The sequence below is a fragment of the Polypterus senegalus genome, chromosome 17, assembly GCF_016835505.1.
Source record: "Polypterus senegalus isolate Bchr_013 chromosome 17, ASM1683550v1, whole genome shotgun sequence".
Taxonomy (NCBI): Eukaryota; Metazoa; Chordata; class Cladistia; order Polypteriformes; family Polypteridae; genus Polypterus; species Polypterus senegalus.
The window spans coordinates 32,612,733-32,634,764 of NC_053170.1; the positions used below are offsets into that span (position 1 = coordinate 32,612,733).

The window sequence follows — 22,032 nt, forward strand, 5'->3', positions numbered from 1 at the left end:
TCATGGCACAGATTCCTCAAGTTGTTGGAAACATTCCTGTGAGATTCAGGTCCATGTTGACATGATTGCAACACATACACATCCCAAAGACGTTCTGTTGGATTCAGATCGGGTGACTGGCAAGGTCACTGAGGAACACTGAACTCATTGTCATATTCATGATGCCAGTTTGAAATGTCTCTTGTTATGTGACATGGTGCAGTATCATGCTGGAAGTGGCTATTAGAAGAGGAGTTAATTGTGACCATAAAGGGATGCATATTGTCAGCAACAATACTCAAAACAGGCATTCAGGAAAAAATTGAGGTGTATTAACTGGCACAAAGGATACCAGAAAAACACAAAGCAGGTCAGATGCATGGATTCATGCTGCTAGCACCAAATCCTGATCCTACCATCTGTGTGCCTCAGCAGAGACTGACATTGATCACATCAGGATACATTTTTCCAATCTTTAACTCTCCAGTTTTGGTGAGCCTGTGTTCTTTTTCTTTTTTTGTGTCATTCTGATTAGACTCTAGAGACTGTTATGTGTGGAAATCCCAGTAACAGAAATACCTGTCATGCACCAACAATCATGCTACAGCTGAAATCACTGAGGTCACATTACAATTTCTGGTGTTTGATGTTAACAGTAACTGAAGCGCCTGACCTGTTTCAGCATGGTGTTATACTTTGAGCTGCTGCCACGTGATTGAGTGATTAGATAAATACCTTGCTAAGCAGGTGTTCTCGTAATTTCCTCAGGAAGTGTGCGTACTCTACTCAGTATATATACATGATATGTGTGCGTGTTTAATGAATGTACATTAGTGTAGCTTTTCTATACATATTCACTGATTCTTGACCTGAGACTCTTGACCTAACTTTTAGAAAATGTCCTAATGCCGCTGTTAAAATCCTTTGGATAAAGAAGCTTCACAGTTTTGAGTTACTAATAAGTGGAGGCCCAAGTCACAATAATAAAAAAATGACACTCCAACACTGAAATCGAGCATTAACACACATTTTATAACGCCAGCAGCCATATATCGAGTGCCTTTGTCACTATCAGCAGGTTAAACCACGAACGAAAGAGTTATGTTGATTTGAGCATGAATTAAGTGTTACAAGAACTTACTGGGCACCTAACAGCAAAGCGCCAAAGAGAACGGCCGCTTTTTATAGTGCCTTTTCATACGCATACCCATACGTGCACTAGCACGATCGAAGGGTAACAATGGGAAAAAGTTTGGAATGAAAGTATTTTATCAACCAAGCTGTAAACATTGTCATTCAAAATTTTTAGTGTCTTGAGCAGTGTTGTTGTCGTATGTCAGACTGTTAATAACTTCTGCAAATTGATATCTAACTTAAAGCATTACCAGACTCCTATCCATGCCAAGTTTCTATGAGCTATGGTGAATTGCCTTTCGGCGGTGGCTTCAGTCCGACGTTATCTCCAGTGAATGGTCAAATCCAAACAGAACACGACAGCGAGTGAGCGGGCGGGTGGGCAGGACTGAGAGGAAAGGCCATCGGCGCAGGGCGGACGGTCGTTGACAGCCTGCGCGCATCAGCCGTGCCCCCGAGGCACCTGAAGTTCACCTGGAGAAAAAGAAAGTGCGGCGGAGCTCGCCCAGTGGATCTACCAGTTCGACTTTACAGAAGTAATCGACGAACTCGGTTTTAAACGCACGTTATGACTTTCTGGGTTTTACAGAGCCGATCGGACCACAAGGCGCTTCATCTCCGTAGATCAGGTGCGCTCTCAGAGGTTTGTTAATGGAGCGCACAGAGGACGGCGTCCAGGCGCAGTGAGACACGTCTGTAGCAGCGCGGCGCGCAGTGTTTGCACAAGGTGGGGTAATCAGCAGCTGGCTTCTGTCACACAAAGTTAAAATGTCTAAAAAAAGCAGTTTAAGGAAAAGTCTGTCCAGGCTCTTCTCAAAGAGCGAGATGAATCTGAAAGACTACGACAGACGCGAGGACGGCAGCGGACGCTCCCTAAGGCATTTATTCAGGAGCAAGCGGGGCAAGAAGAAGAAGGATGAAAGAGTGAAGGAAGAAATGGAAAAGGAGAGCAAGGGAAGGTAAGGAGATGGGAAGCGGGGTCGCGGGAAAGGGTATCACTTTGAAGACCAAGGGGACATGCTTGGCACCGTGCGATTATTTAAGGGGGCCGCCGTGTTTGGCACTGAAGGGACACCCCGAAGCATTCAGCGCTTTAGCGTTTGTGGACTTAAGCAAAGTCGCATCCACATTAGTCAAGAGAAAGTTGGCGCATGTCTACAGTAAGTCCATATTTATCTCATCATGGTGTAAAACCCACGTCTTTAACAGGTTGGCACATCTTTGCTGACCAGTTTCTGATTTTTGTAAAATGTACTTCTTGGCCAGCGTCTAGTTGTGACCCCAAGTATATGATGATCAAATTGTAGGTAAAATCCAGCTAATCTCATTTCTCACATTATTAATGGGTAAGGAATCCATTCCTTCAATCATTTCTCACAACTGTGATGTTTCAATAGGGATGCATCTGCCAACTTTTCTTTTTTGGTACTTTTATACCCTTCAGCAGAATGGAAGGCAAACAAACACACTCTGGATTCCAGATGTGGCCTTGCCGCCTTTCAGCATCTGCACACCATTGCTCTGTTAGAGGACATTGATGGGTCCTCAAAGACTCTTAGATACCTTCCTGTGGTTCACTCTTAAAACTAACGGTACCAAAGTGGTCCTTCAGAGTGATGCCATTGAGGAACCATCTGCATGAAGGGTCCCAAAGGAACACCTAATTTTTTTTAGATTTGTGAATGGTTACATAAATAACAGTAATTAGGTGATGACAGGTTTGTGAAATGCCAAAAGACTAAGACTTTTACTGCATACAATGCACGCTATGTTCATGTTTTCTTAATCTGTTGTATCCTGGTCACCTTCTTTACATTAAAATATTTTTGTTTTGTCCATATAATGAGAACCTTTTTCAATTTCATACGCATCAAACCCTTCAGAGGATGAAAAGGGTCTTTGTTAAGCAAAGGTTCTACAAGGAACCACCCAATCCAGTAAAGAACTGGCATTTTTAAGATTATATGCTGTGGCCTCCATTATTGGTTTAAGCAGGTTGTAAATATGGAGGGATTGTTTATTATATATGTGTATAGCTTTACATATGAGTGTGCAAAACATCATTTGCTGCTTATTAGTTTAAAATGTGAATTCTTCAAGGTTGCCTCTGTACAGAATTGGTAGCTCCATGGCATCTGCTAGAACACTTATGTTAGTGAGACCCTTATATTCAACCAAATTATGTGAAAACTTTTTTAATCAAAATAATCGATATATATATTTGAATAAGAATTGTCTTGTTGACAGTCAGTACAGGAATCATTTTAATTTCATGTTATTAAGACCAGTTGCACACGCCATAATCCATTGTTATCTGCATTTAAAACAACTGAGCCCATAACACGTTTATTTGTAGCGTGTTTTTAGATTTGTGTCTGTAGATGTGATAGAGCTTGATGTGGCTAATCAAATTGTTTCCAAACAGCCCTGTCCTTCAAACCTTCATATATAAATCTGCAGACGTAAAGTTGTCATCGATGAAGTGGTTTAACTGGGTTTGGAGACTAAAGTTCAGTTTCTTTATTAAATTTCATCCCAAATTCAAGTAAATTATATCTTTACTGATCTGCTAGATGGTAATTCATTCCTCCCTTATTTTCAGTTTCAGGTGGATCATTCTTTGTTACTTTGGTGTCATATCTCAGCTAAGGTATGACAAATGACTAATTTATGACTTTCTAAGAATTAGGGTGCAGATCACACAGTTGTGTGCTTTCCAGTCAGCAGTGTTATCAGTCTGATTTGAACTTCTTAGGCTGTACTCTTTTGTCAAGAAAATAATGTATGAAATATTATGCACAAATACAAAATTACCAATATCTAAGCATTCATAAAGTCTGTAAATTTGTCTTTTCCAATGTGAGCAGCCAGAACTCATCCAGTCATCACGGAGTACAAAACAGGGAATAGTTTGGAATTAATTGCAGGGCACACTCACCCACATGTCCACACTTGAACCAACCAGCCATCTCTCTGGGATGTGACAGAAAAACTGGGATATCCGGAGAAAATGGATGTGGGCTTGGAGAGAATCTGTAAAATCCACCCCGAGAATGACTGGAGCTATGAGACAGCCAGATACTTGTCCGTACGTAGGACTTCCTAATACAGGTGGCTTTTGAAATGTGACATTTTATGACTTATTAGATGTTGTTGAATAGTGAATGTGCACCTCATGCTGCTGCACACTGAATTTTTCTTCTGCATTGTATGACGATGATGATGGGTGAGAGACGTTGAGATGTTTTGGCAGATGAAGTTGCACCAAATGGAATTCTATCACAATTTAAACCAGCAGATTATGCATGATGCTGATATAATAACTGATGTGTTCTGAGATTTTAGTGGAGGTGTTTCAAGGATGGTTTTGTTAAGGGGGTGTCACAGACTTCACATTGGGGTAAATAATCAAGCCTTGACACCACAAAAAGGTTTGGGGCAGCCTCCTGTATACTTAAAAGTTTTGCTGAAATGATCTTTACAGACAGAACTGAAGCAATAGTACAGGCAATGTGGTTTTAAAGTCCATCCATCCATTATCCAACCCGCTGTATGCTAACTACAGGGTCAATGGGGTCTGCTGGAGCCAATCCCAGCCAACACAGGGTGCAAGGCGGGAAACAAACCCTGGGCAGGGTGTCAGCCCACCTCAGGGCGCACACACTAGGGACAATTTAGAATCACCAGTGCACCTAACCTGCATGTCTTTGGACTGTGGGAGGAAACCGGAGTACCCGGAGGAAACCCACGCAAACACAGGGAGAACATGCAAACTCCACGCAGGGAGGACCTGGGAAGCGAACCTGGGTCTCCTAACTCCGAGGCTACCACTGAGCCACCGTGCCACCCGGTTTTAAGGTCAGAGGGGGAATATGATGTCATTCAGGAGAGGAACCGAAAGTGACGTCTTCTGGAGCAGGACCAGAAGTGACGTCGTGGGGGCCATGTAAAATTTCCCGCATTTGGTCTGCAGGGAGACAAGAGAAAGGATTAGTGCACTCTGCCACCCCCTGGTCTAACTGGGAATTTCCTTCTTTTGAGCCCTTTAACTGCCTCCCATGGCACGTGTGTGACAACGTGTAATATCCCCCATGTAAACACTTCCCATTTCTCATGTGTCAAGCTGTGATATCTTCACAGAAGCTTACTCAGAGACGATAAACAGAGTGTACAGCAATCAAGCAGGAGAATAGGTATAGCACTTTGTTCACTCATTATAAGCCATAAGCATAAATGTCCTAATTTCCTAAATGTTCCTAAATCTGAAGCAAATCTATTACAAATGGATGTGGCATTTACCCCAAATATAACCTCGATGGATGGATAGCAGCCTTTCTCGTTGAAGTCTAGACACACAAAGTTGAAAGTCTTCTTGCGTTACGCAGTGAGCTGGTCAGACTTTCTGGCCGGGCCTCCAGCTACAATGGCTGGGATGGAACACAGACTGTCAATTTGGCCTGATATTTATGTCTTTTTTGCACTTCCCTGTTATTTCTGCGCCAATGGGACTCCAAAGATCGGGAACCTTTCTCATAGGGGCCTCTGGACCAGTCTCATCCAGGTCCTACATTTCTTCTCAAATATTCTATTGGCCAATGTTTTACCCATGATGACAGTCTTACAAGACATACCTTATGCTTTAACATCTTTGGCCCATGCTGACCTCAAACATCCCAAGCAGCTCTGTCACAAATCTTATAAAGGAGTAATTGCCAGATGAAGTATAATTAACCCTAAACTTTCCTATGGTTTTCTAGCACATACATTTATTACTTTGTGTCTAATCAATATCAGCACATTATCATTCATAGTCCATCACAGCCCATCCTCAAATTACTGTTCTTCTTACTAGTCATCGTGTCAGAGAGTGGAGATTTGTTGCATGTTGATTCGCACTTTGTACAAGTGTCACTAGACACCATATAAACATATAAAGCTATATTGATCGTAAGCATTAAACAAACCTATTATAATGACACTGGGGTGTTGAGAGGCAGACGAATAAACCTACAATCTGACAACATTGACAGTAGTTTGTCCTTAAAAGGGGCCTTTTGGTGTCTTTGTGGTCGAACCTGACATCTCTGCAGTGCTGCTCCGATGTTCTGTGGCTCCACACACTCCTGGCTGTCTCATCCTAAGCCTGTTAGTACACAGCACTGGTTCTTGCTCACTCACCTGGGGTCAGCAGCAACAGCATCTTCTCTACTTTCCCTGCTGATCAAAAGCCAGCATCCTACCCAAGGCTTGCTGGCAGCCATGTACTGTACCTAATATGGTGGATGTTAGTAGCTGAGGCTGGTCTTTTATAAGTGCTTCTCTTATCTACAATACCCCTCACCACCACCACCATCACTGCCTTACTTTTAGGAGCCCCTTCTGAGAGTCCTTGGCCACCTGAGGTATGTGTCCCACTCAGGTCCAGACCATGAACGTTAGAATATGATATACAAGACCATCCGGTACAAAGCTGTAGTCCTGTCCCATATTGTGTATGTGTGACAACTGGAGCACAACCATGAAAAGCTGCTTGTTTGGGGTCAAACATTGTGCTGGGCATGGATGTCAGCTAGCAAACGCATGGCTTACAGCCCATTATTTGAGGCAGTGAGTGAAAACAGCAGAAATGTTTTCTGATCTCTAAAGAAAGTCCTTAACTGCAGGCTCCTTTGACCTATAATCTGTTTCTTTAAAGTGTCACATTTTTGTCAGAAAAATTGCCCTTTGGCTTAAAGTGACACGTTTAACTACAGAACAACAATTTTGGAGAATAATGTGAGAAATGGCTTCACAACTGCTTGAGGGCCAAGGTATGTAGGAACGTCAAACGTGGTAACAGCTCTACTGGTTCAACAAGAATCCATAAAAACAATGCCAAAGGAACAAATGAATAATGATAATCTTTCAACATTTTTGCCTTCTACATGTGCCAGATTTATATGCAAATGACCAGAAGTTTGTTTTACCTGCAGCACATGCGTGTATCTTCACCTTGTGAGCGCTGTTCTTCCATTTTCCATTTTAAGTAAATATTTGACTGGTGTGGCGCACTTTACACAGTTGGATTCTGTTTTGTGCCTGATGCTTCCAGTGGGTTTGGAAAATGAATTCACGAATGAATCATTTTTACTGCCAGTAAAGTCTGGGCTGCAGGGCTTGGTGCTGTGTGTTTTGATTGTAATATCATCAGCTCATTTCAGGGACTCGTATGAGACTGGGTAATTTAACATTGTTAGGCCTCCACTCATTGTTTAGGAGAAGGGGTACAAATATTTCAATGTATAAAATAGTTTTTCAAAAATACTCATAGAATGTGTGACACTAGAATTCTGTTTAGCTTTAGCTATAGGCCCTCTGACTTTACCCAATTTGGGAAACACCGCCTTAGAGTTAAAATGATAGACCATGTGTACCCTTGGCTATGGTGAGGCCCACTAAGCTGAGGCTCAGAGCAAATGGCAATGCTGAACTACTTGCAGCTTTTCTTGGGGGTCACTAATTCAGATCATGGCAGATCATACACTTCCCTGCAACTCTGGCAATTTGTAAAGAGCTATGACAAACATGGATGTACTAGTTATGAAAGAGAATGGAGTCAGAAGCAGCAGCATGGACTGGTTTGAATTCAATCATTTATTGTAACCGAAAAGACTATGATGAAGTAGTCAAAGCTCAGAACTTGTATCTATAATCATGGTCAAAAAAATGCAGTGGTAAATCATAAGTCTAAAAAGACTAAAAAACACAGCCAGATGATAGAAACAGTTCTTGTAGCCATTAAGCTCACATCCAATAATAAGAAAAGCCACTAAGTTTTTTTTGTTATTGAATCCATTCTTGGATGATCAGGAAGTGCACAAAGTCATCTAGCCTAGCCATGTCATAGCAACCCTCAATAAAACTCTTCCAAAATGGCAGTGCCCATAAGCAAAACAACATGGTGCCATGGGAGAACATAAATCATCTTTAACAATGTTTAAAACACATGGGAGCAAAACATAAATATATCTAATGGATTCTTTGACATTCAAAACCTTAGTCATTATACTCAAATCATTTTAAAGGCCCTAGGATCCATGGATTGTTGCATTGTGTTGTTTAGTCCATGACAGGTGATTTTGGTTTTAGAACTTCTAGCAGTCATTCATTTCATAACCTTTAAGGGAGAATGTTAAACATGGGAAGTCAGAGCCGTCATGCCAGCTATGACGTTTGTGTAGTTGGCATGTTCTACTAGTAGGCTGATTTCTGGTAGAGGAAATTTAATGTGAATAAATGTGAGGTATTACACATAGGAAGTGGAAATGGTAGATCTGAATATTCAATAGGAAGTCTGAAACTTGTAAGGACCCCTTATGAGAAGGACCTGGGAGTCTTGGTGGACTCCTCACTATCTACATCCAGATAGTGAACAGAAGTGATCAACAAGGTTATCTGGATGTTAGGGTTTAAATCACAAAGTATGGAGTACAAGTCCAAGGAGGGTCTGCTCAAGCTTTAAAGTGCAGTAGCGAGGCCTCACCTGGAGTACTGTGTACAATGTTGGTCTCCTGGCTACAAAAAAAGGACATAGCACTGTTAGAAAAGGTCCAGAGAAGAGCATGTAGGCTAATTCTTGGACTCAAAGGTTTGGGCTAAGAGGAGAAATTGAAGGAGCTAAAACTTTTCATTGTAGGCAAATGGAAATTAAGTAGTGACACAATTGAAATTGTGAAAGGAATTAGTACAGTGGTGTCCAGGGGTTATTTTAAAATAAATTCTGCAATAAGAACACATGAAAATGGTTGGAAACTTGTTAAAGGAAAATTTTTCCCAAATGTTTAATTTGATTTTGATCTACTTTATTAATCCCCGAGGATAATTGTCTTTTCAAATCACCTTGGGGGTCAGAGTTCAAAGTCAGCCATTGCACAACAGGCCCTGGAGCAATTGATAGGTTAAGGGGCCCAATGGAGTAGGATCCTTCCTGGCAGTAATAGGATTTGAACCAGCAACCTTCCAGATACCAGGGCAGATCCTTAGTCACAGAGCCACCATGTTAGGAAGGTTTTTCTTCATACAAGGATTCATAAATGACCACGCAGTGTGGTGGAGAGTAAGATTTTAGTGCCTTTCAAACCTTGACTTGATGTTTTCTTGGAGAGTCTCGATGAATAGGATGGCCAGACTTGTTAGGCTGAATGACCCTCTCTTATCATAATCGTTCTAATGTCTGCCTTCTCTAGTTCCTCCAGCTTCCTTAGCAAGCTTAAAGATAAGCCTTTAGGCTGATTGGTATCAATAAATTGTTCTAGTTTAGAGTCGATGAATGGAGCATCGCTGTTCACACATTCACTTAGTGGCCACTTTATTAGTTACAGCTATTTATTAATACAAATAGTCTGTTCTTCCAAACTTCTGATCATGCAGGCAAAATTAAATATTCTGTCTGCAGACATAATGAAGAGGTCAAGTTTTCTTTGGCCAAAAAATAGAATGACCAGCACACATTATATGGTGTGATTGTTGGTGCTAGATGTGGTGGTACCTGCATCTCAGAAACCGCTGCTCTCCTGCCATTTTCACGCACCAAGTATTTACAAAAAATGGTGTGATAAACAAGAAACAATCCAGTGAACTGTGGTCCTTGTTAACAAAGAAGAATGGTAAAGCTTGCTCAAACCAACAGAAAGACCACAAATACTCCAATAACCACTGTTTACAGGAGTGAGACGGACATCTCTAAATGCACAGTCTATCATACTTTGAAACCAATGGGCTACTGCAGCAGAAAACCACACCAGGTTCCACTTCTGTCTACTTAAAACAGCAAGATAAGACCTCAGTGATGGATCTGAAAACCTAAGATGTGAAGATTGTCTCTTAGTCTGACAAGTCTTGATTTCTGCTGTGACATCCAGATAGTAGTGTCAGTGTTTGCATAGCTCATGGATCCAGCCTGCGTGGCAGATGGTGGTAATGTAATGGTGTTTGAAATGTTCTCTTGGTACACATTAGGCCTCTTAATACCTGCTGAACATCACTTGAGTTCCACAGGATACGTAAGCAGTGTTGTCAACCAAATGTTTCCCATTATGGCTGTAGGACAATCTTTGAAATTGATATTTCAGACAGACTTACCTGGCATGCCAGAAAGCATGCATCATCTAAAGCTGTTTCCATGAACATTACATTTTTTTCAGCTGGGCTGTTTCTGGGCGACAACAATAATAATCTCAGTTTTAGGAGACCATACCTTTGGTATGTTACTGTGCCACGAAAAGATAAAAATCCAAAACGGGTGGTGATTGAAAATGAGAACCCAGTGGTACAGTGAAAGGAGAAAAGCTAAAAACTATACATGACATTGTCAGCTTTTTGAATAAACAAAAGTGACAATCTGAACAAGTCATAAATACTGCAGTTGACACAAATGTGACTGACCTTACAAGTAATCATCAGAAGGTGAATGTCTCTGTTTGTAGCAGCTTTAGCAACAAAGTGTAGTCCGATTCTGTAGAGTCCCATAACACAGACACAGGCATGAAGGACAACTACAAGGCCAGTGAAGGAGATGAGTTGCACCAAACAACGACAAACCCAAATGAAGGATTCCCTATACATTTTTATTAAATTTGGTGCAATCTGCAGTCTGGACCGTTCAGTCAGTGACACAAAGTAGGACAGGACTTTTGAAAACGCTTAAGCGACGTTCGTTGCCTGTGCTATGAGAAGCCGATTTTCCTTAGATAAGATGTTGCACTTGTCAGGCGATCACCCTTCCCTTTCCAGATAGGGATGACAAGTCCCATTTTTAAGCCAGTTGGGATGATGCCCGTCTCCTAAATGGAAACAAAGATTGCTTCCAATGCAAGGAGGATAGCCTTACCAACAACCTGGAGAAGTTCACGCTGGATATTACAGATCTCTGCAGCCTTCCCTACCATCAGTGAACCTCAGTGGTTCACAGCTAAGGATCAGAATCAAGAACCGTGGACCCAGAGATATCCAACGTCCTAGCTGGAGGATCAGCTTTAAACAGCTGCACAAAGTAGCCAGCCCAGCGGGTCACAACTGCAGTGTCATCCGTAAGGACTGTTCCATCAGCCGCCTTGACTGAGACTCTCCAAGGAACAGATTCAGATGTGAATAAAACTTTGATTCCTCTGTAAGCAGGATGTGGGTCACTACACCATATGTGGTGTGTCACTTGCTCACAGATTCCTCTAACAAACATCTCCTTATCAGCCCTCAGACCCCTCGCAGCCATCATTCTCAGTTTCCGGTACAGAACAGAGTTGCCATCAAGCCATTCATTGCGACTCCTCTCAGTGATATTTAGAGTGCCCTGCTATATGAAACACTGTCTTCTGGGAGCACTGGTAATACCAACACAACCCTCAACAACCTTCAGTATGACAGCCATAAGAGCAACCAGACCAATTAAAGGTGTTCCCGCCCACAGAGTTCTGGCCATTGCCAGGTCTACGTACCTTAGAAAGTGCCGCCACTGAAAATGCTGAGTTTACGAAGTTCCTTCAACAGCAGAGGAAGATAATCATCATGCCGGATGGACCACTTCAAATTGACATGTTGCTGTGCAGTGGGTGACGCCTCAGCAACACACCAGTTCCGACCCCCAACAGGCTTGACTCCGATGGCTCTGCGACGGTTTTGACTCTTCCAGAGATGAGGCTTCTCGGGGCTTTCCCCCATCCCCTTCCTATGGGTGGCTTCAGCAGAGCTACTCCCTCACAGAGCAGGAAGGAGACCTGTCTGACGTTTCAGAGCTGTGTGAAGTTTTTACGTAAGGCACATCAGGAAGTGGTGGTGCTCCTGGATATCTTATATATAAACGTCTATGCGTAGAAGTGTGTGTGTCTGTCTGTCCGGCCCAGAAGTGAGAGGTGAAGTTGGGGTAAGGGCTCCACCTCCAAGGAAACAGAAAACTTGCTTAGCCGCTAGTAAGACAAACAGGGCCAGCATGTCAGCAAAACGAAACCTCAGAAGAAAGACAAAGTTGTTTCGCCGCTAACATCGGCAAAATGGTATCCCTTTTATTTTTCCTCCCAAGCTAATACACAAGCGATGCGAACACATCAACAAAACGAAACCTCCTAGGAGAGAGATGCCCAGAGTAGTTCCTTTCAACTACCTGACATCTCAACATTTCTGACGATTTCAATAGTTTCTAGGACCCCAGGCTTTTTACAGTGTGGGCTTACAAAGCTACAAGACCAAAAGTGTTTTGGTTCCAAAAACAGGTCATCAGAATATTCTAATTTCAGATCTCTGCCAAAACTGACAGTTTCCACTGCTGCCCCATTAATGCTAATTGTATTGCAACACAATATCTCTCAAAGTCCACAATGACTTCTTTTGCATTTGCAGCCAAAATTCAGACCCAAGCTTTGAGGACTACATTACTTTGTAAGAGACATTACCTTATTCCTGTATGTGTTGTCTTTATTATTTGTGATCATCCCAAATACTGTGGCCATACGCTGGCTGTTATAGTTATGAGCCAAGTGTGAGTTCTTGAAAATGAGTTTGGATGAAGAATGCCTGCCCATCATTATCATCAGTAATCGTCTTACTAGGAAATTGTATGTAAGGTCAGCTTTGAGTAAACAATTACTTTAGTTAGGCATTATACTATGGAGGTATATATGTATGTGTATACATATATATGTATATATAGACCAGTAATGGCACACTGCATGATACCGTGCAGTGAATTCACTTGACCTGAGCATTCCTAGTTTTCATCCTCCTTCTCTGTACATTTAGCATTCGTTTGGTCAGTGGTTGATGCGTTTGCTGCTTCCTGAGCCGCTCTTCTTTTCTCCACCCTAGTTGCTCGTTTCTTCTCTTTTTTCGTCGGCGTCTTTCCAGGTTAAAACTGATTGAGTCAGTGTTTGTGTTGCAATTACTTGGTATGTTTTCTTTAATTTTCCACTTAAGCTGGCACTTGAGGCAGATTGAAGACTTAAGAATGATTTAAGATATGAAGAGGTAGGGGAAGTAATGGTGAAGGTGGTAAGGATGGAAACCGCGCCAGTAAATACATGTGCCGCAGGATACAATGCTAGCCACTGCCAAGAGTTGATTCTACAATAAAATAAAATAAAAAGGGGAATAACTTTGGAGGTCAATCATCACCCCGAAAGCGGATAGTAGACGTGACGTAGTATATGTGTACCAAATTTCAGCTCAATAGTTCAAACGGTTTGCGAGCTACGGATAAATTAAAATCCTGGAATGACAAACGAACAGCCACGGTAGTGTATTATATATAAAGATATGTATGTATTGTGGAAAATGCTCGGACCCAACACACACAGCCAGACACAGAATGTCATAAAACACACACGTTTTATTTGTGCAACTCACAATAACACCAACGATACGTGCACCAACCACCAACTCAGTCCTTTAGACTCTTCTTCTTCTCTATCACCTCTAACTCCTCCCAGGCAAGCTCTTGTCCAATTCCACCCAACTCCGGCTACCTTGCTGGAGTGAGGCGCCCTCTTTTATACGTCACCCAGATGTGCTCCTGGTGCTTCCTGAGCTTCTCCCAACAGCACTTCCTGGTGTGGCGGAAGTGCTGCATTCCAGGTTCCACAACTATTCCAGGCACCACCTGGCGGTGACCACAGGCCCCAACTAGGATGAGCTTCCAAGCTCAGTTCCCGTGGTCCCCACGCAGACCAGGATAGGGCCCACGGAAGGTATTGCTTCTCTCCCGGTCCCTCCAGCCATCCGCCACAGTATGTAGGTATGCATGTATTTAATTTTTTTCTTTTTTCTTTTTTTTTGCTGCCATGTGGTCTAGATACTGGTAAGTGGCTTCTTTTTGTAACAGCAGCCAACTTCCTTTTGAAAGTGCCATGCGACTGATCTTTCACTTATAGATTTTCTTGTTTTCACAATGAAGATGTTTTTTTTATAAATCTTCAAGCTGAACCTTTAAGTGTTGATAACAAGTTGATTTTGATCCTTGAGAAGACATTTTTACTTGAGTTATATCATGACCCTTGCCAGTTTCACTCAATGTCTTGATCATCATCCATAATTACAACACTGTCACTGATGGAATCTGGTTATTGTGTTCCGGGTGAGCTGTGTAGACTTACTGCTAGCTTTACATGGCACTTTAGAGTACAAATAACTGAAATATAAGGCCAGAATGGTTCAAGGAAGGCCAGATCACTACAATCTTCCAAAGATTTTGATAACCATAGAGTAAGAGCCCACTGTAGAAGTCCTAGTGTTTTTAGTGCAGTGGCATAATGGTGGGTGTCTTGAAACATAATAGGTACAAAAGACAGGGGGCAATTACAGGTTGAACATTTCTGAACACCGGAATTAGGTGGTTGTCAGATGTTTTGATGATGCAAGATGAATACTGGTCTGGGTCATTTGCTTTGCCAGCTTTGATCTTCTAAAAGGTTCCACAAGTATTTTGTAGAGGACACACTCTAAATAATCTGGCGATCAAATGCTTGCCCAAATACACACCCACATGCAGCACAAAACATGCAGTGAAGGACTAAAATTTGGAATTTAGAAAAAACAATGGCACTTGGACTAACAGTTCATGCTGATTTAACTTCTTGTAACTGCACATCAATAACACCATACAGGAGTCAGCGGTACAACAGGCACAATGGCGTATTCCTCGTCTATGTCTAAGGTCTTGACTCTCTAGTTACATACAGGTGGCTTTGTGTGGAGAAGAGGTCCAATGGCAGTTTGGTTCTGTGAATCTAAAGAAAATTGAACTCAGATTTTAAATTTTCTGTGTTTTGTGTCAAATGTTATCACATTGCCAGCATTTGAGAAGGCAGCACAGTAATCCAGATGTCCAAGTTTTAGATAAAAGCTCTCTAAAAGTAACCTTTGGTTTGCAGTTTGCTATTAGCAGGTTCGCAACTTGTTGCTTTTCTTAACTCATTTGCGCTTTCGACAATTGTTATTAGGTACATACACCCTGTGGCAGACAACCGGGGACCTTGCCCCACTGGGAGAGAAGCAATACCGTCCCCGGGGCATGAGAGGGCAGCCCACTTGGTTTGTGTTGGGGCCACAGGACCGGAGCTTGGAAGTTCAATCCTGTTGGGGACCATGGCCACTGCCAGTGGAGCCTTGGACTGCAGCACTTCCACCACACCAGTGCTGCCAGAAGAGTGTCAGGGAGCTATTGGAGCACATCTGGGTGCATTATTAAAGGGGCCACCTCACTCCATTCGAGGAGCCAGAGTCGGGAGGTAGAAGACAGAGCTTGTGGGAGAGGAGTGGAGTAAAGAGAGAAGAAAAAAAAGAATAGGGAAAGGACTGAGCATTTTGGGTTTGTGCACTGTGTGTGCTTTGAAGAAAAATAATAAACGTGTGTGTTTTTGGGACTTCTGAGTCTGCGTGTCTGTCTGTGTCAAGGCTGATCTTCCACAACACATAATGCAAAAAGCACCTACTGTTGCAGTGTGTCTCTCCATCCTCATGAAACAAGTTGTGTCTCAAAGGGCAGATTTTTTTGAAATTTGGCACACTTAATCCCAACAAATTTCCTTGACACACCATTGTATTATGTATCATATTATTCCTTGGGTTGGAATTTGCTATGGAAAGGTGCTGTACTGTATAAGATGAAGTTTTTATACATTTATACAAATGACTTTATGTAACATAGTCCACCGTGTCATTCTGTGCCTCTCTGCCATGACTGTCTTCAAACGGCTGTGACGTGCCCAGGTTTTTAGTCACAAAGGTCTTCTCACTGCTCACTTACTCGCTGTCTTATTATCCACCCATCTCCTTTCATAAGCTCAATCATTCAGGCCCGACCGAACAGCCACCACACCCTGGTGTTTGTGTCACTAAGCTACTCTTTGCTTGTTTACGAGATGACTTGTAATTAAACATATTCTTCTCAAAGTTGTCATTTTTAACTGTGTGTGGCAAGCATAACCCACTCTGCTCACACTTCTCCTTTAACCTAATTGCTTCACACCCATTGCTAGACGTTTGTAGTAGGTGTTGGTTTTCAGTTCAGTCAAGCTAGTAATGAGGGACTAATTCTGCCTTTTAATTTTTGTTATCTTGTTTCACATAAATGGCAGAAAAAAGGGACGTGGCCTTCTAGAAGTCTCGTAAAGCAGGCTAGGACTTTCACCAGCTTGTTCTATCTAAAAGACACTTTGGATTTTTTTTTGTAAAGGACCTGAATGTGAAAGGATAGGAAAACACCACAAGGAGTGAAACAAGAGTCAAGCTCAAGTTTTCATAAAATAAGCGTAAAACTCAAAATACTATAAAATACAAAAAATCCTTTCTAGTGAAAAGAACTATAAAACTTCTGGCCAGGTGGGACAAGTTCATGCAAAATTCTTTAAAGATAAGGCCAGATATCTAAAACAGGAGAACATGAAGTTACACAAATCCCAATACACCATCCAGAAAGAAAAAGCAAGAAATAAAAGCCAGAAAAGAGGAAACATTCAAAGATAAGCAAATCCCCTGCCTGAAATTTAAAGACTAAAGGTGGCACCGCCTCTTGTGGTTCCACTCACAAAACACAAAGAATGGAGGAACATCTAAAGACTCAGTACATTTGTAAAAAAAATAAATAAGCATACCAAGATTAAAATGAAACATACCTAAAAACAATAGTTAAAAGAAAAATAAACACAAGGCACAGAATAAACCCTGGTCTTAACACGACAATGACATCATGTGCCACAATGCTGGCTGTCACATGATTAGCAATGCAGAAGAAGCAGCAAACAATGTGGCTGAGATCAGAAGAAAATATGACAGTAAACATATTCCAAAATGGCACCACAATATTGTCACTGTCGTAACAATAAAAATAAACCAGAGCTTGAGGTAAATGGGCACATAAATATGCAAAACAAATCCCAGGATGCAAAAATCAAGAACCATAACAGTGACACTGCATGAAATTGAAAGATCAAACGGTTGTCCCCAGGGTGAACCGTATTTTAGGATGATGAGCTCCACATCAAACGCAGCCAACAGAAAGCATGTCTGGCATCACGGCTCACACCAGCAGATTGAAAGTCACATTAAACTCCAAAGGTGGGACATCCTGACTGTCAGGTAATGATGGGGCTGTCACTAAATCTGTCTGCTTCAGACACAACACAGTTGCTACTGTACAGCGATGTCTTCTGGCATGATTTATTAATGTTCTTTGAGCGCACAAAAATCAAATAGTACCTTAAAGTTCAAGTACATCACAAAGTCTATCGAATAGAGGACGTTGCAGAAGTGATGTAATATTAAGGCATCATTGTATGGTGGACCAGCACTGCAGTCTAGTGGCTAATGTTTCTGCTCGCTCGCTCCAAGTCTTGGGCATGAGTAGCAGTCCAGGCACTTCTGACAGTGCATGGCGGCTGCATGCTCTCTCTGTGTCTGCGTGGACTTTTCTCCTGGTGCTTCAGATTTCTTCCCACCTCTTGAAGTCGTGCATGACAGGCTAATGGTTACTCTATCCTGAACCAAAGGAGATGGATTTCTGTATTTAAGTTCCTTTTAAGTCCGTTATAATTGTTTCTTTCTTGTTTGCATTTGTTCAGCTTGTCAGAGTTGATTTTTATTGTTAGAGCTGATTTTTGATTATTTGATTATATCTCATTTACTGTTAGCTTTTGCCCTTAGCACTTTTACAAAGCATTTTAATCTGTGACTCAGTCCCACTGTTACTCTTGTGCAAAGTCAAGTATTGATAACAAAAACCAATACAAGCAAAAGCAGCAAGCAGTTAAGACTCCAGGGTCCGTTTACCAGTAACTTGCAAGGACATGAGAAATGCACACTCCTGTAATGAACTGTGTATTTAAGAAGTGAAATCAACGGCTCTAATTCAGTCAGCTCCAACTACGGTGACTCCATGTGTGTGTCGCTGAAAGTGTTCTTCCCATCCTGCACTGCATTTTATATTTTTAGAAATTGTTAATTCACCCAGAATGTGTAAGTGTGAACATGTCAGTAAGTGTGCCTTGCCTTGGAGTAGCACCCTGCCTTCAGTTGAACCCTAACTTTACTGCTGGAATAAGCTCTGCCTTCTTGTGATTCTGATCTCCGTCTGCTGTTTTGAAGCTAGATGGGTAGATGGTTATTGTGTTGTTGCAGTTTTCACAAGCTCAACGTAGAAGTTATTTTAAAAGGTTAAACACTACATAACCTTTTTGTCCTGTATTAGTATTTTTCCACTATTAAAGGAGCTATATGACAGAAAGCTTTACCACACTTACTGTAAGTCATATTTGTTTATTTTGTGTAAAGTCCCTTCTCAGGCTTTGACTATGAAAGATAAGACACCTCATTTCCATATTGGCAGTCACATTTTAAATGTGTGTGTAAGAAAAAAAGAGAATGCTAGACTTCAGTTTCAATTTCAATTTAATCCAAACTAGCCTTGTTACACATTTCAAAATATTATTGTAATATTATTTATACATTGTATTAATTATTTATGTAGTACTAAATTTTATTTTTAAATATTTGCTATTTCTGGCCCTACGTGTACATTCAGCCCCTTTATCCTTGTGTGTCTGAACCTCTCTTGAGATCCTGCTTCTCAGGCTCTGTCATTTTGAGGTGCCTCCTATCTTTGAAGGAGAAGCTCAGCATGCCACCCATGCCTTTAGTCCTCTTGTGTCTCACAGTTGCACTTGATCTTCTGATTGTGTCTACAAACCCAGACTGCCCAATCACAGCAAAGCCAAAGTGACCAATCAGATTGCTTGGAGGGGCTGGACACACACACACAGACCTTACACTTTATTACAATATGTACTAGATAAGAGGACATCTACTTATGAGCCTAACGTACAGCACAATAATCACAAGTATAACCTTTACAAACCTGCTAAATTCAATTCAAAGTCACAGAGATGCTACCAGGAGCAGGAAAAAGCCCTGAGTGAAGCACAAGTCTGTCAAAAGGCCCATTCATGCAAACACCCACACTAGCACAGGGCATAAGTGAGAATCACCAGTCCTCATAACATGCATTTCTGGAAAGATCTGGAAGAGAAAGTGAAGTACCTGAAGGAAAACCCAAGCAGGCACACAATGAACATGCAAGCTCCATACAGACAACACAGGGGAAGCAGGATCAATAACACAGCAGTGCTACTCACTAAACTTCCATGCCACCCACAGATTTAATCAGAAAAATGAATTGCAATACACACAGATATAATGTTGCCTAAATATAGCTAGAGAAATATAATTTAGTATATGCAACATACTGTATGCATATGTATACTGCTTTCTAAGCCTGCTTGGGTTGCCAGGTGGGGCATTTTGAATGAGGAGGATTTGGATTCCAGTAAGCATAGGTTAGAAGGTATGAACAATTCTCTGAACTGCATGTGTGAAAACATAACTGTATATTATATTTTATATATATATGTAAAAAAAGGGCAGGCTCAGTTATAGTATGCACTCTGGACCCGTGAAGGTAATAGCAAGGAAAATAAAAAAGAAGACAAAACTGAGTGCCGTTATGGACAATGCTGCATATCCTCCCTCTGACACACTAACACTGAGGACTTTCAGCCAACAAATCAATCAGCATAAGAGGGCAAGAAACATGACTGGGAGTCCCTTGCACCAACAGTCTGAACACACCAAAGTATGTGTGTATGTGTGTGTGTATGTATGTATGTATGTATGTATGTATGTATGTATGTATGTATGTATGTATGTATGTATGTATAAATTAATTAATTTATTCATTTATTTAAACAGCTTCTGTATAAAGCCAGTCTATCTATCTATCTATCATCTGTACTAGCTGAAGTATCATGGTGTTTGACAGTTATATTTGTATAATGGGTTCAGGTAATAAGGCAAATATGTGTTTTTTTAATGTTGGCATCCTTGCCATAGCTGGTTGTCCCACTTGACATGTACACTACCTCTCTATTAATTTGTCTACTCTCTTGAGCCAAGAATTTGTGCTTTTTATGTATGATTAGATTCCATAATTGTGGTATCTTTTTGCAGAGTTAGAGCAGTGAACGTTACTCTTTTATATTTCCTGCTTCACTGTCGTTTCACTAATAGATCTTTAATTAACTGGGTGGCTTCTTGAATAATTGAGTACATGGACCATGGTAACCATCGATAGCAAGGGGACCACAGGGGATTGGGATTCACAGATACTGCTGCACAACTCCATATTATTACATGAGGCAGCGCCAATAACGGTGTTCAATAATGTTATAAGTATGATTCAAAGTTGATTCATTCAAATTTGATTTCAGATTGCTACAAATCATAATTCAAGATTGATATCATAAGTATAAACTTATAATTGTCATAAAAAAGACCACCATCCAGAAAAAGTAAAAGTCACTTAAGCCAACCTCATTGTGCTTTATTTTGTAGTTGCACTGGTAATGATAGCCTTGGCTGTTTCAATATGTACAATTTTTTCTTTGATAAAAAATATATCATGAAGTCATTTTTTGCCACATGTTCACAGTGCATTGAAATTCTTTTCTGCACGCCTTATTAACAACACAACCAATCTGCCTTTGTCCTTGTCTGTCAGTTCAGATCTTGCACCATCGGTTACGGAAAATGTGCCTTCATAATGTAATAGGTAATGGTGAGCAAAGCAGTTGGCTTTTCTTTTGTGTTGAGTTTTGCAGGTTTGGTGCTAAACTTTATTTCACATGTGATTTCAGAACTACAAAACTTACTGAAGAGGGTGTTTTGAAGTTTTAAAAGTTTTTTTGGAAGAGAAAAGTTGGACATTGCTCCTTAAGGGTCTCGTAACACCATACACCTCTTATGGACTTATCTCTCTAGAAGAGTCCAGATGATAATCAATGAGGAGAAAAACTGTCTTTGGGAAGCCATGATAAGGCATAAAGACTTATACTTGCCATGTTTCAGCCAGGGTCACCTCCAGCTGGAGTTCATTTTCTTTTTTTATATAATATATTTTTTGTTCAAATTGTATTCTTCTGTCTATGTTAATATTGTTGATCATTTACTTTAACAGCATCTATTTATCCACCACCTGCCTGTAAAAGTCTGGAACATAAGCAGTCCCTTGTGGTTCATTGATTGTGCTGACCTTGGTGAACTCTCTGGTGATTTATTCTTTTTAGATTATCGATTTTCTGGACATTGACCTCTTTGCCCTGTTTTCTGACCATTCGTGGGATTTTTGTGGTGGAACTTGTTTTGCCTATTTTTTTAAGGGCATCCCCTTCTATGACTTTGTGTGCTTCTCAAAGCTTGGGCCACAAAGCATTTTTTGATAATAAATGTTTTATTTATAAAGATCCTGTGTTTGTTCTTTCATAACAACCAGGGTTTGATAGTTTTCCCTCTTTAGTGGGCATTTGTGAGGTATTTTACAAGAATACTCTTAGACAAAAGCTGTAATGCAGCAAGGAAATGAAAGTGTTAAATTTCTTAAGAAGAAAACTTTGATGATATCCCATTTTGATTTAAACAAAACAATGTCCTCCCATCAGCCCCAGCACTCTCCAGCTGCTTGATGGGAGTTGTAGTTCCCATATTAGCATGGGGATGTTGATGAAATGTGAATATAAGGAAGAACCCCAAATGAAATGTTTAAAATACCATATAGCCAATGTTTTAACTTGGACAAACAGCAATGTCCATAGAATATTTTGTGAAAATCATTCCAAATGTTTTTTTTGGTGAAGAAACAAACTACAAATTTTATTTATTTATATATATATATATATATATATATATATATATATATATATATATAGATATATATATATATATATAGATATATATATATATATAGATATATATATAGATATATATATAGATATATATATATAGATATATAGATATATATATACTGTGTATATATATAGATATATATATATATATAGATATATATATACT

The 22,032-nt window shown here is 40.7% G+C and overlaps 1 protein-coding gene across 1 annotated transcript in view; it reads left to right on the forward strand.

The window, feature by feature from the left end:
- Positions 1-1,565: 1,565 nt before the first annotated feature.
- The window catches only part of crybg2 (crystallin beta-gamma domain containing 2), a 154,818-nt gene continuing 134,351 nt past the window's right edge, over positions 1,566-22,032 (forward strand). The window contains exon 1 of the mRNA XM_039739338.1: positions 1,566-2,072. Coding sequence (XP_039595272.1) covers positions 1,882-2,072 — 191 coding nt within the window. The 5' untranslated portion in view covers positions 1,566-1,881. The remainder of the gene's footprint in view (positions 2,073-22,032) is intronic.